General features: G+C 40.4%; 1 protein-coding gene across 2 annotated transcripts in view; it reads left to right on the forward strand.

The window, feature by feature from the left end:
* Positions 1-13509, forward strand: part of GALNT17 (polypeptide N-acetylgalactosaminyltransferase 17) — a 410986-nt gene that overhangs the window by 294156 nt on the left and 103321 nt on the right. For both annotated transcript variants that reach the window (XM_075852899.1, XM_075852900.1), the window contains exon 6: positions 10318-10435. In XM_075852899.1, coding sequence (XP_075709014.1) covers positions 10318-10435 — 118 coding nt within the window. The remainder of the gene's footprint in view (positions 1-10317; positions 10436-13509) is intronic.

The following is a 13509-nucleotide window of genomic DNA, read 5'->3' on the forward strand; positions in this document are numbered from 1 at the left end:
TATGGATACACCTAAATAAAATGGGAATGGTTGGTGATATTAACTTCCTGTTTGTGGTACATTAGTATATGGGAGGGGGGAAACTTTTCAAGCTGGGTGTTGACCATGGTGGCCATTTTGAAGTCAGCCATTTTTGTATCCAACTTTAGTTTTTTCAATGGGAAGAGGGTCATGTGACACATCAAACTTATCGAGAATTTCACAAGAAAAACAATGGTTTTAACGTTACTTTTTTCTTTCAAGAGTTATTTACAAGTTTCTGATAAAGATAGTGGGGCCATTCTTCATCAATGGAAACCTCAAGGCCATGGGATATCTGAAATTGCTACATGATGATGTGTTTCCCTCTTTATGCACTGAAGCTGGCACGTTCCCTGAGTTTTTCCAGCAAGATGGTGCACCACCACATTATGGGTGTCAGGTTCGAGCATTCCTAGATGAACAGTTTCCTGGAAAGTGGATTGGTCGTCGTGGGCCAGTTGAATGGCCCCCTAGGTCTCCCGATCTAACCCCCTTAGACTTTTATCTTTGGGGTCATCTGAAGGCAATTGTCTATGCTGTGAAGATACGAGATGTGCAGCAACTGAAACGACGGATACTGGAAGCCTGTGCTAGCATTTCTTCTGCGGCGTTGCTATCAGTGTGTGAAGAGTGGGAGAAGAGGGTTGCATTGACAATCCAACACAATGGGCAGCACTTTGAACACATTTTATAAGTGGTCAGAAACTTGTAAATAACTCATGAAAGAATAAAGTAAAGTTAAAACCAAGCCCACCATTGTTTTTCTTGTGAAATTATCGATAAGTTTGATGTGTCACATGACCCTCTTCCCATTGAAAAAACTAAAAGTTGGATACAAAATGGCCGACATCAAAATGGCCGCCATGGTCAACACCCAGCTTGAAAAGTTTCCCCCCTCCCATATACTAATGTGCCACAAACAGGAAGTTAATATCACCAACCATTCCCATTTTATTTAGGTGTATCCATATAAATGACCCACCCTGTAGATGCAGTAATTCATGCAAAAGGAGCCCCAACCAAGTATTCATTGCATATACTGTACATATACTTTTCAGTAGGCCAACATTTCGATAATCATTTTTGAACTTGGACTTATATAATATTCTAATTTTATGAGGCACTATATTTTGGGTTTTCATTAACCCCTTTAGGACACAGCCTGTTTTGGCCTTGTGGACACAGATGATTTTTTCAAATCTGACATGTGTCACTTTATGTGGTAATAACTCCGGAATGCTTTTACCTATCCAAGCGATTCTGAGATTGTTTTCTCGTGACATATTGTACTTTATGTTAGTGAAAAAATTTGATCGATAAATTCAATATTTATTTGTGAAAAACTTTGCATTTTTCTAAATTTAAATGTATTTGCCTGTAAAACAGATCGTAATACCACACAAAACAGTTAATAGTTAACATCCCCCATATGTCTACTTTATGTTTGCATCATTTTTTTTCACGTACTTTTTTTTTTCTAGGACGTTACAAGGCTTAGAACTTTAGCAGCAATTTCTCATATTTTCAAGAAAATTTCAATAGGCCATTTTTTCAGGGACCAGTTCAGTTCTGAAGTGGCTATGAGGGCCTTACAAATTAGAAAGTCCCCATAAATCACCCCATTTTGAAAACTACACCCCTCAAGGTATTCAAAACCACATTCATAAAGTATTTTAACCTTTTAGGCGTTTCACAGGAATTTAGGCAAAGTAGAGGTGAAATTTACAAATTTCATTTTTTTTTCCGAAATTCATTTGTAAAAAAAAAAAAATCTGTAACACAGAAGGTTTTACCAGAGAAACACAACTCAATATTTATTGCCCAGATTCTGCAGATTTTAGAAATATCCAACATGTGGCCCTAGTGTCCTAATGGACTGAAACACAGGCCACAGAAGCAAAGGAGCTAGTGGATTTTGGTGCCTCCTTTTTTTAGGAATATATTTTAGGCACCATGTCAGGTTTGAAGAGGTCTTGTGGTACCTAAACAGTCAAAACCCTCAAAAAGTGACCCCATTTTGGAAACTACACCCCTCAAGGCATTTTTCTAGGGGTATAGTTAGCATTTTGACCCCACAGTTTTTTTGCAGAATTTAGTGGAATTAGTCTGTGAAGATGAAAATCACCTATTTTTCTGTGGAAAGGAATAAAGGAGAAAAAGCACCGCAACATTTGTAAAGCAATTTCTCCCGATTATGGCAATACCCAATATGTGGTCATAACCTGATGTTTGGACCCACAACAAGGCTCAGGAGGGAAGGAGCGCCTTTTGGATTTTGGAGCGCAGATTTTGCTGTATTGGTTTTCAGTGCCATGTTGGGTTTGCAACGCCCAGCGGGACCAAAACAGTGGAAACCCCCCAAAAATGACCCTACTTTGGAATCTACACCCCTCAAGGAATTTTTCTAGGGGTATAGTGAGTATTTTTACCCCACAGGATCTTTTTTAGAGCTAAGGTGACCACAAAACAGCAATTTTGCCGCTTTAAATTCTTTATTTCTTACAGCGTTCACCGTGCGCAATAAATGACGTTTTACTATATTCTGCCGGTCGGTATGATTATGCCGATACCATATGTGTACAGTTTTTTTTACGTTTTGCAGCATTTGCACAATAAAATTACGTTTCTATAAAATAATGTATTTTCTGAGACACGCTATTCTGAGCCGTAACTTTTTTATTTTTTATTTAAAAAATCTGTGGGAGGTCTTGTTTTTTGCGGGACGGGTTGTAGTTTTTATTGGTACCATTTTGGGGTAAATTCAACTTTTTGATCACTTTTTATTTTATATCTTGGGAGGGGTGGTGACCAAAAAATAGCGATGCTCACAGTTTTCCGTTTATTTTGTTTGCGCCGTTCACCGTGCAGAAAAATTAACATTATAGTTTCATAGTTTGGGTCGTTACGAACACAGTGATACCAAATATGTGTACTTTTTTTTAACGTTATTTAACTTTTATTTTTACACTTTTATAAAACATTTTTATTAACTTTTTTTACTTTTTACACTATATTTTTTGGTTTATTAACTTTTCTTTTACTTTTTACACTTTATTTTTTTTACCTGCAGCTCTGTTCGCTGCTAGAATACATTACACTACCTAGGTAGTGTAATGTATTCCAACTGTCAGTGTGACGTCACAGTCACTCTGACAGTTAGTCTACGAGGATCAGCAGAGGCTGATCCTCATCGGCTTCCATACATGGCATTCCCGGAGGCCGTTGCCTGGCCCCCGGGTGCCATCACAATCATCAGCAGCCCCCACAATTGCATGGGGGCTGCTGATGGGCTACAAGCCCCCTACATGCGGAGATCGCAATCGAGCCCCGAATGTAACGGGTTAATTGCCGAAATCAGTGGCGATGAGCCGCTGATCGGCAACACTGGAGTGTCAGCTGTCGGGGACAGCTGATCTCCAAGTTCCCGATGCACACCTTGTCACCGACAGTGTGCATCGGGAACGACACAGTGACTTCCTGTCACTCTGACAGGAAGCCTATCAGGACCAGCCGAAGGTTAGTCCTGATGGGCTTCTGTCCATGCCAGACACGGAAGCCATTGTTTGGCTTCCGTTTGCCATACTAACTATCGGCAAACCCCGCGATTTCGGACCGGGGTCTGCCGATATGTTAGAAACCCCCAAAATTAAGCAATTGCAACCAATCGCCGAATTTAAGGGGTTCATTCGCCGAAATCAGTGTTAAAGGACCGCTGGTCGGCAAGAGTGGAGTGTCAGCTGTCGGCGACAGCTGACCTCCCGATTCCCGGTGCACACTGGGAAAAACTCAGTAACTGTACGTCCTCGTGCGGGAAGTAACCTCCCGCGACGACGTACAGTTACTTCCTCGTGCGGGTAGGGGTTAACTGCTAGCCATAATCATCAACATTAAAAGGAAAAAATGCTGGAAATAGATCATTCTGTATGTAATGAATCTATATAATATATGAGTTTCAATTTTTGAATTGAATTACTGAAATAAGTTAACTTTTTGATGATATTCTAATTCATTGAGAAGGACTAGTATATACAGCACACAAGAAAATGGCGACAGCACACTGCGAACACCAATGTCACCTAAGACGCTAAATATAAATAAATATGCATTACTGCTAAATCTACTTACAATAGGGAGATTCTTAGCGCACATTTTGATCAAATTGTGTTTGCCCACCTGCCACGACAAGGCGACCTCTATAAGGCGGAGAACCTACTCTGCACGTACGCCCAGGACTGGGACTAAACCTATATATATCTGGGGATGGTAGAAACCAGCATTAAACTAATTAAAATCACCCAGATCAGAATGAGAGGAATGCAAGATCACAAAAAGGAGGCAGTTACTAACCCCACATATATGGATCACATAAACAACACAAAAGTTTGAACAGCACATTCCAACAAATATTATTATTATTATTATTATTATTATTATAAACATATTTATTTATATTTAGTGGCTAAGGTGACATTGGAGTTCGCAGTGCGCTGTCACCATTTTCTAGCGTGCTGTATAAATTTGCAGCCACAGGCGTTCTTGCACCTGTATACACGTTTTGTTTCATTTTGTTGGTATGTGCTGTTCAAACTTTTGTGTTGTTTATGTGATATATATATATATATATATATATATATATACATACACACTACCAGTTAAAAGTTTTAGAACACCTACATTTTTTCAGTTATTTTTTACATTTACACAGTTCTAATACAGCAAATAACGTGAAATGGTTCAAAGGTTCAAAAGTAAGTTAAAAAACATAAAAAAGGCAATTAATAAAAAAAGACAGACAGACAATTTTAACCCTTAGAAGTGTAGGTCTGTCCTAATGAGAAATTGCCAAGAAAGCCAAGGTGGCAGTCAGTACAGTATTCTATACCATTAAAAGGCACTTGGAAACTGGTGGAAACTCTGACAGGAAGATGTCTGACAGACCAAAGGCCACTACAAAATCAGATGACAAGTTTTTGAGAGTCAACAGCTTGCGTGATCGGCGACTCATAGCACAAAATCTTCAAGCCCAGCTTAATGCAGCAAAAAAGAAACAAGTTTCCATTCCAACTGTGCAGATGTAAAGGATCTGCCAGACACAGCTTCTGTAGAATTTGAGGTGGCCAAGATTGTGGACAGCAGGATGGTCCAAGGCTCCCTCCAGTACCTGGTCCATTGGAGAGGATACGGGCCTGAGGAGAGGACTTGGGTACCCGCCCGGGATGTTCACGCTGGGGTATTGCTCAGGAGGTTCCATCTTCGGTTCCCCAATAAGCCAGGTCCACCTAGAAAGGGTCCAGTGGCCCCTCATAAAAGGGGGGGTACTATAAAGGATCTGCCAGACACAGCTTCTGTGTCGACGCCCGTGGTTAATTAGTCTGCACCTGCTCCTAAGTCTGATAGAGTGACTCGATCTGCTTCCACTCAGGCTGGGAGGCTGAGGAGTGGGAGAGCCTATCACAGCCTGGCCAGACGGAGCTAGCTCCCGCCCTCTGTCTATTTATACAGTCATTTCCTGCTCCTCCTTTGCCTGTGATTCTGCCTGTTTCCTGGCTCTGCTGCTGCTTGTACTTTTGTCCTCTGCTTCATATTGACCCTGGCTTTTCTGACTACTCTTTTGCTCTGCGTTTGGTACCTCGTACACTCCTGGTTTGACTCGGCTCATTCACTACTCTTGTTGCTCACGGTATTGCCGTAGGCAACTGCCCCATTTCCCTTAGCTTCTGTGTACCATTGTCTGTTTGTCTGTCATGCACATATTGAGCATAGGGATCATCGCCCAGTTGTACGCCGTCGCCTAGTACGGGCCGTGCAAGTAGGCAGGGACTGACTGGCGGGTAGATTAGGGCTCACCTGTCTGTCTCTCTACCCCGTCATTACAGCAGAGAAGACTTCTATCTGCAGGTCTGAAAGGTCGAGTATCAGTCAGAAAGCCACTGCTAAGATTTAAAAATATTTAAAAAAAAGACTTGCCTGGGCCAAGCAGCACCTGCAGTGGGCTACTGAAGAGTGGAAGATGGTCTTATAGACTGATGAATCCAACTTTGCCTCGTCGAGTACATGAAAAGATGCTTCCTCATCGTGTGACACCAACTGTCGAATATGGAGGGGGGAGTGTGATGGTCTGGGGCTCTTTTGTTGCATCCAGAGTTGGCAACTTGCAGGGGATTACTGGCACACTGGACAAAAAGGACTACCACAGCATTTTGATGCACCATGTAATACCCTCTGGTGTACTCCTACTCCAAAACATACTTCTAGGTTATGTCAGAACAACCTAAGAAGACAAGAAGAAGTTGGTAGGCTTCAAAGAATGAAATGGCCCACACAGTCTCCAGATTCAAAACCCATTGACCTTGTTTGCAATGAGCTTGACAGAAGGGTGAAAGCAAAGCAACCTACAAGTGCAGCACATTTGTGGGAACTTCTGCAAAAATGTTGGGAATACATTTCTGAACAATATCTGAATGCAATTGTAGAAAGAATGTCTCGATTGTGTAAAGCTATTATATCAGCTAGAGGTGGCTACTTTGAAGAGCCATAAATCTAGATTTAAGTTGTTGAAGCAAAGTTAATCCATTATTTTTATTCATCTTAACTTCTTTATTTCTTCTCTGCCTTTATTTCAAAGTAGATTTGAGACATTAACCCCTTAATGACCGCCGATACGTCTTTTTACGGCGGTCATTAGTGGGCTTTATTCTAGAGCGCCGCCAAACTACGTCGCTGCTGTAGAATAAAGTAAACAGAGCAGGGAGCCGTGAAATCTCCCTGCTCTCAGCTGCCAGAAGCAGCTGAGGGCTGGGGGCGTCCCTGCTCTGCCGGGTGAGATCGATATTAGTATCGATCTCACCTGTTTAACCCTTCAGATGCGGTGCACAATAGCGAGCACCGCATCTGAATGGTTTTGGAGAGAGGGAGGGAGCTCCCTCTCATCTCACTGACACCCGGCGATAAAATCGCCGAGTGTCTGTGTCTTCTATGGCAGCCGGGGGTCTAATAAAGACCCCCAGGTCTGCCTGCAGCGAATGCCTGCTAGATCATGCCGCAGGCATGACCTAGCAGATGCCTGTCCGTTTTAAACGGACAGGCAGTAATACACTGCAATACAAAAGTATTGCAGTGTATTATAATAGCGATCGGAGGATAGTGAAGTCCCCTAGTGGGACTAGTAAAAAAGTAAAAAAAGTTTAATAAAGTTAATAAAAAAAAAAAGTGAAAAAAAAAAAATGAAAAACCCAGCTTTTCCCCTTACAAAATGCTTTACTATTAAAAAAAACTACAATAAAGCAAAAAAGTTACACATATTTGGTATCGCCGCGTCCGTAACGACCCCGACTATAAAGCTGTTACATTATTTAACCCGCACTGTGAACGCCGTAAAAAATAAAATAAAAAACAATGGAAAAATTGCTGTTTTCTGTTAATCCTGACTTAAAAAAAATGTGATAGAAAGTGATCAAAAAGTCGCATCTACTCTCAAATGGTACCAATAAAAACTGCAAGTCGTCCCGCAAAAAACAAGACCTTATACAGCTATGCCGACGCAAAAATAAAAAAGTTACAGCTCTTCGAATGTGACAATGGAAAAATCTAAAAAATGGCTTGGACATTAGGGCCCAGAATGCCAGCAGGGGGAAGGGGTTAAACTGTGTAAATATCAATAAAACTGGAAAATTTTAGGTGTTCTAAAACTTTTGCCCAGTAGTTTGTGTATGTATATATATATACATATATATATATATATATATATATATATATATATATATATATACACAAGAGAAAAGAGGGAGCAGCACTCGAATTTCAATCCGACAATGGCGTAGGGTGCAATCGGGTAATTCCGATCCAAGGGATGTAGTTAAATATAGAAGAAAGTCCCACAGCACTCCGTGATAGTGAAAAAAAATGGTGGTTTATCAAGCTTGATAAAGGTCCTACAGCAGGACGGAAACTTTGTAGCTTGCGCTGGCTTAATAAACCACCATTTTTTTCACTATCACGGAGAGCTGTGGGACTTTCTTATATATATACATATATATATATATATATATATATATACAGTAAATATACCGTATTTTTCGGACTATAAGACGCAGTCTATATTGCTAAAAAGTCCCTGCGTCTTATAGTCAGCAGTCAAGGGACCCGGCCCCCTGACCGCTCCTTACTTAACCCCTTCCTGACCCGTGGAGTGGGGAGACATCATGGAGCGGGGAGGGGATGATGTTTGGAGCGGTCTCACGCGCTGATCCCACTCCATACACTGCAGGTGTCAGCAGCTGACACGCTGCTCTAACGGCCAGGAACAGCGATGGTGCTGTTCCTGTCCGTTTAACTAGTCAAATGCCATGGTCATAAGTGACCACGGCACTTATAGTGGTTTTCCCATGAAGGACATTTATGACATATCCACAGGATATGTCATAAATGTCAGATAGATGCGGGTCCCACCTCTGGGCCCAGCATCTATCTCTAGAACGGGGCCCCTTAAACCCTGTTCTATCTTACCCGGCTCCGCTGTCTTCCGGTCACTTCCTGGTTACATGGTCGGGTTATGGAAACAGCGTAGCTCAGCGAGTTTCCGTAACAAATCCATGTATTGCAGTGTATTGTACAAACCATGTAATGATCGCTGGTTCAAATACCCTAGGGGAACTAATAAAATGTGTAAAAAAAAAGTTAGTTACATTTTCAGGAGTGTACATTTTTTTTTAACGTTAAAAAAAACAAAACCTTTTCCCATTTTTCCCCAAGAACAATGTGAAAATAAAAACTAATAAAAACATTGGTATCGCTGCGTCCGTAAAAGTCTGAAACTATTACAATATAGCATTATTTGACTCACACAGTGAACTGCATAAAAAAATAAAACCCCAGAATCGTTGTCTTTTGCTCACCATAGCGCTAAAAAGAATTAAATAAAAAGTGCTAAAAAAATCGTATGTACCAAAAAAATGGTGCTAATAAAAATTACAGCTCGTCCGCGAAAATAAGTCCTCACACCGCTCAAACTATGGAAAAATATAAGTTATGGCTCTTCTCAGAATGTGGTGAAACTGAACAAATCATTTTTTTTAACCAATAGTTTTTTCTTTGTAAATTTTGTCCTATTTTTTGTTGTCTAAAACCTGGGTGTGTCTTATAGTCAGGTGCGTCTTATAGTCCGAAAAATACGTCGTATATATATATATATATTTGTATTTTGCAACATACATAAATATGCTATAGGAGAAACAATGAAGAATCGATTTTGAGGACACAAATTTGTATTAATCTAGTCTGCAGCATAAGTTCATGTTTCATATAAATGAAAAAGATCGGTCAAAAAATCCTGTCCTTATAACTTTTTGATTATGTTATAATTTTTTTTTGTGTACTTGGGTTGGAGAGGTATATTTTGTTTACAACCATGGTTGAATATTCCAGACTTGAGATACGTACAAATTGATTTTTTTATTTTGAGTTATTGGGGAAAAAAATTATGTAGAAACTGATATATTATGAGAGCAGGGTCCTTCTTTTTTTCTTTATGTTTTCTTTCTTTTCTTCTGTATTTCTCTTATAGGTCAATTAAGATTATGTAAATGTATTTATACTGTATTTTTTTTTATGCTTCTTTAACAGTGTAACTTTTTGGCCCAATATGTAAATGAGTTGACTTTCAGTGACAGTTTACAGATGCTTCAAGCATCTAGAAGAGCAGTCCAACATCTCTCAATATAGAAGAGTTTCTTTTCAAGGCTGCCAGTGATAGATAAAGGTGTCCTAAATAATTCTGACAGATGACCATTACATGCTGATACACGGGCCCAAGTTCTTATCTTTCATTTCGGAGCCCAGCAGCCATGTATATTTCTCACTTGATTCTGTTTTTATTGATAAGTGCTGTAAGAATAAATGAGAGATGCATGACTTCCCACACAGGCAGAGATAGGGGGAAGAGTTATCTCTGCCTAAATCGTGACTTTCATTAACATTGTGTATGACTTTTTTACCCTATGTCTTTGTTTTTGATACTTGACTAAAGATCTCATACAGATTGCATATACATTTTTTTTCGTAGCATAACGACTGAGATAGTAACTATTGTGCAACATTTGTTAATAGCAATACATTGTGTCGCATGTATGTGCAACATTCATGAGATATTCATTGTGTCTTTATTTGAAATAAGTTGCTTTTTGTAAGAATCTCGCACACAATTTTTAAGGAAATGTTTTACATTTTGCATATACATAGTAACTGTCAAACTTCTCCTTTGTTTTATATCTTACTAAGATTTTCTTCTTAATTTCTTAGAACTCCAGCCATGATTGGCTGCTCATTTGTTGTGAACAGACATTTCTTCGGGGAGATTGGTCTACTGGATCCAGGAATGGATGTGTATGGAGGAGAAAACATCGAACTTGGAATAAAGGTTTGAAAAACATGTTTGTCATTTATACCAAATATTTTATTATTTTCAAAGTAATTCTATAGTTTGTACAAATTGTTGTATTAACCCAAAAATTGTATTTCTTCCTTGTAACCAAATTCAAAAGGGTAAAATCCTGGAAAGGGTAAGTGCAGAAAAGCCCTTCTATCTTTCATAGCCTAATTTTATTTTTCAATTTTTTACCTTAATGATCACATTTTTTCTCTCTGGTGAAATGAACCAACTTTGCACATAGTCTGCATTAAAAATATCCTGCCGTTCTGTGCCTACAGCTCCCATGCAGATCTACAGTATGCTTCTCCATTATAACAAACAACAAACAATCCATGTGTACGCTTTTCTGCAATCATACAACCTCCTATCTGTCCCCTACTTTTTCTCAAAATACATTTTAAAGATTAGAAATAAATAGGGGCCAGATAGAAGGGAGCATGACTGCAGTATTAGGCTGGGTACACACAGCGTTTTTTTGCAGGCGGAAAATCTGCCTCAAAATTCCGTTTGGAATTTTGAGGCAGATTGTCCTCTAATTGCACGCCGATTTTAGCGGCATTTTTCACTGCATTATTCACCCGTGGCCATTGAGCGCCGCGGGCATAAAACGCCACAAAATACACAAAATACACATCCGTAGCCATCTGTATTTACGGAAGCGCCCATAGGCTTCTATGGTAGAGTAAGTGCCGTAGTTACGGACAAGAATAGTTCTATAATTTTTTTAGCACGGATGAAATATACAGTCGTGTACATGGGGCCTTAGCATTGCCTAAATTTGCTTAACCCCTTCCCGCTCCTTGACGTACTATTACGTCATGGCAGCTGTATCGTTCGCGCTCCATGCCGTAATAGTACGTCTCGGGAGTAACGGCCGTTTCGGCCGTCCTCCCGACACATACAGGAGCTGTGACGCTGCTGTCTTGTTCAGCAGCTGTCACAGCTCCTACAGCGGGGACCGATCGCTGTGTCCCCGCTGATTAACCCCTTAAAAGCCGCGTTCTATAGAGATCGCGGCTTTTTAGGGGTTAAGCTGCCATCGCCGGCCTGCTACGCGATAGCGGCCGGCGATGGTGACTATGGCAACCGGACACCAAACAATGGCGTCCGGCTATGCCATAGACGGAAGCCTAGTGGGTCCTGACAACGTCAGGACCCACTATGCTTGCTGTCAGTGAGTAGCTGACAGTTCTAATACACTGCACTACGCATGTAGTGCAGTGTATTAGAATAGCGATCAGGGCCTCCTGCCCTCATGTCCCCTAGTGGGACAAAGTAATAAAGTAAAAAAAAAGTTAAAAAAAGATGTGTAAAAATAAGAAAATAAAAGTTTTAAAAGTAATAAAAGTAAAAGTCCCACTTTTTCCCTTATCAGGCCTTTATTATTAATAAAAATATATAAACAAACAAATAAACTATACATAATTGGTATCGCCGCGTCCGTAACGGCCTGAACTACAAAATTATTTTGTTATTTATCCCGCACGGTGAACGCCGTAAAAAAAAATATTAATAAACCGTACCACAATCACAATTGTTTGGTCACTTCACCTCCCAAAAAATGGAATAAAAAGAGATCAAAAAGTCGCATGTACCTAAAAATGGTACTGATGGAAAATACAGTTAGTTACGCAAAAAATAAGTCCTCGCACGGCTTTATTGATTGAAAAATAAAAACGTTATGGCTCTTAGAATAAGGGAACACAAAAAGTGAATGATTGTTTACAAAACGTATTTTATTGTGCAAACGCCATAAGACATAAAAAAAAACTATAAACATCTGGTATCGCCGTGATCGTATCGCCCCGCAGAATAAAGTTAATATATCATTTATAGCGCACGGTGAACGCTGTAAAAAAAAAAGTATACAAAAACAATAGTAGAATTGCTGTTTATTAGTCACCACGCCACCTAAAAATGGAATAAAAACTGATCAAAAAGCCGCATGCACCCCATGAAAACTACAATGGATTCCTCAAGGGGTCGTTTCCAAATTGGGGTCACTTTTGGGGGGTTTCCAATGTTTTGGCACCACAAGACCTCTTCAAACCGGACATGGTGCCTAATAAAAAAGAGGGCTCAAAATCCGCTAGGTGCTCCTTTGCTTCGGAGGCCGGTGCTTCAGTCCATTACCGCCCGAGGGCAACATGTGGGATATTTCTCTAAACTGCAGAATCTGGGCAATAAGTATTGAGTTGCGTTTCTCTGATAAATCCTTTTGTGTTATAAAAAAAATGGTATAAAAAGAGTAAATTTCACCTCTACTTTGCTCTAAATTTCTGTGAAACACCTAAAGGGTTCATAAACTTTCTAAATGCTGTTGTGAATACTTTGAGGGGTCTAGTTTCTAAAATGGGGTGTTTGATAGGGGTTTCTAATATATGGGCCCCTCAAAGCAACTTCAGAAATGAACTGGAACCTAAAAAAATAAATAAATGAGGCAATACTTCGCTTCTTACATTATACTGATAATGAGCCGTGCCCACTCCGAGATGACCCCAGTTTTGACCGTTTGTATAAACGGAGACCCCTATTAGACCGTTCCAGTGCCCGGTTTTCCCAAGCATACACCCCCGAGAAGTGTTTTTCTATTGATGAGTCCCTGGTACATTTTAAAGGGAGGGTTCAATTCCGCCAGTACCTGCCGGGTAAGAGGGTAAGGTATGGCGTGAAGATGTATAAGCTGTGCGAGAGTGCATCAGGGTATACCAACAGGTTTAGGATATATGAAGGAAAGGCCACCCCCAAACCAGACTGCATCCTGGACTACAATAGGTACATGGGAGGGATGGACTTGTCAAATCAAGTCCTGAAGCCCTACAGCGCCATGCGGTGTAGTATAAGAAGCTGGCCGGGCACATCATACAGATGGCTTTGTACAATGCGTATGTGCTACGTCGATGTGCAGGCCAGAGGGGAACTTTCCTGTAATTTCAAGATCTAATCTTTAGGGACCAGGAAGGGGGGGCGCATCGTACCAGGGCAACACTTTCCAGGAGAAGGTCCCCAAACCGGTGGAAAGGGAAAGAGTCAAAAGAGGTGCAGAGTCTGCTATAAGAGGG

The sequence above is a fragment of the Rhinoderma darwinii genome, chromosome 2 (assembly GCF_050947455.1).
Source record: "Rhinoderma darwinii isolate aRhiDar2 chromosome 2, aRhiDar2.hap1, whole genome shotgun sequence".
In the NCBI taxonomy this organism is placed as follows: Eukaryota; Metazoa; Chordata; class Amphibia; order Anura; family Rhinodermatidae; genus Rhinoderma; species Rhinoderma darwinii.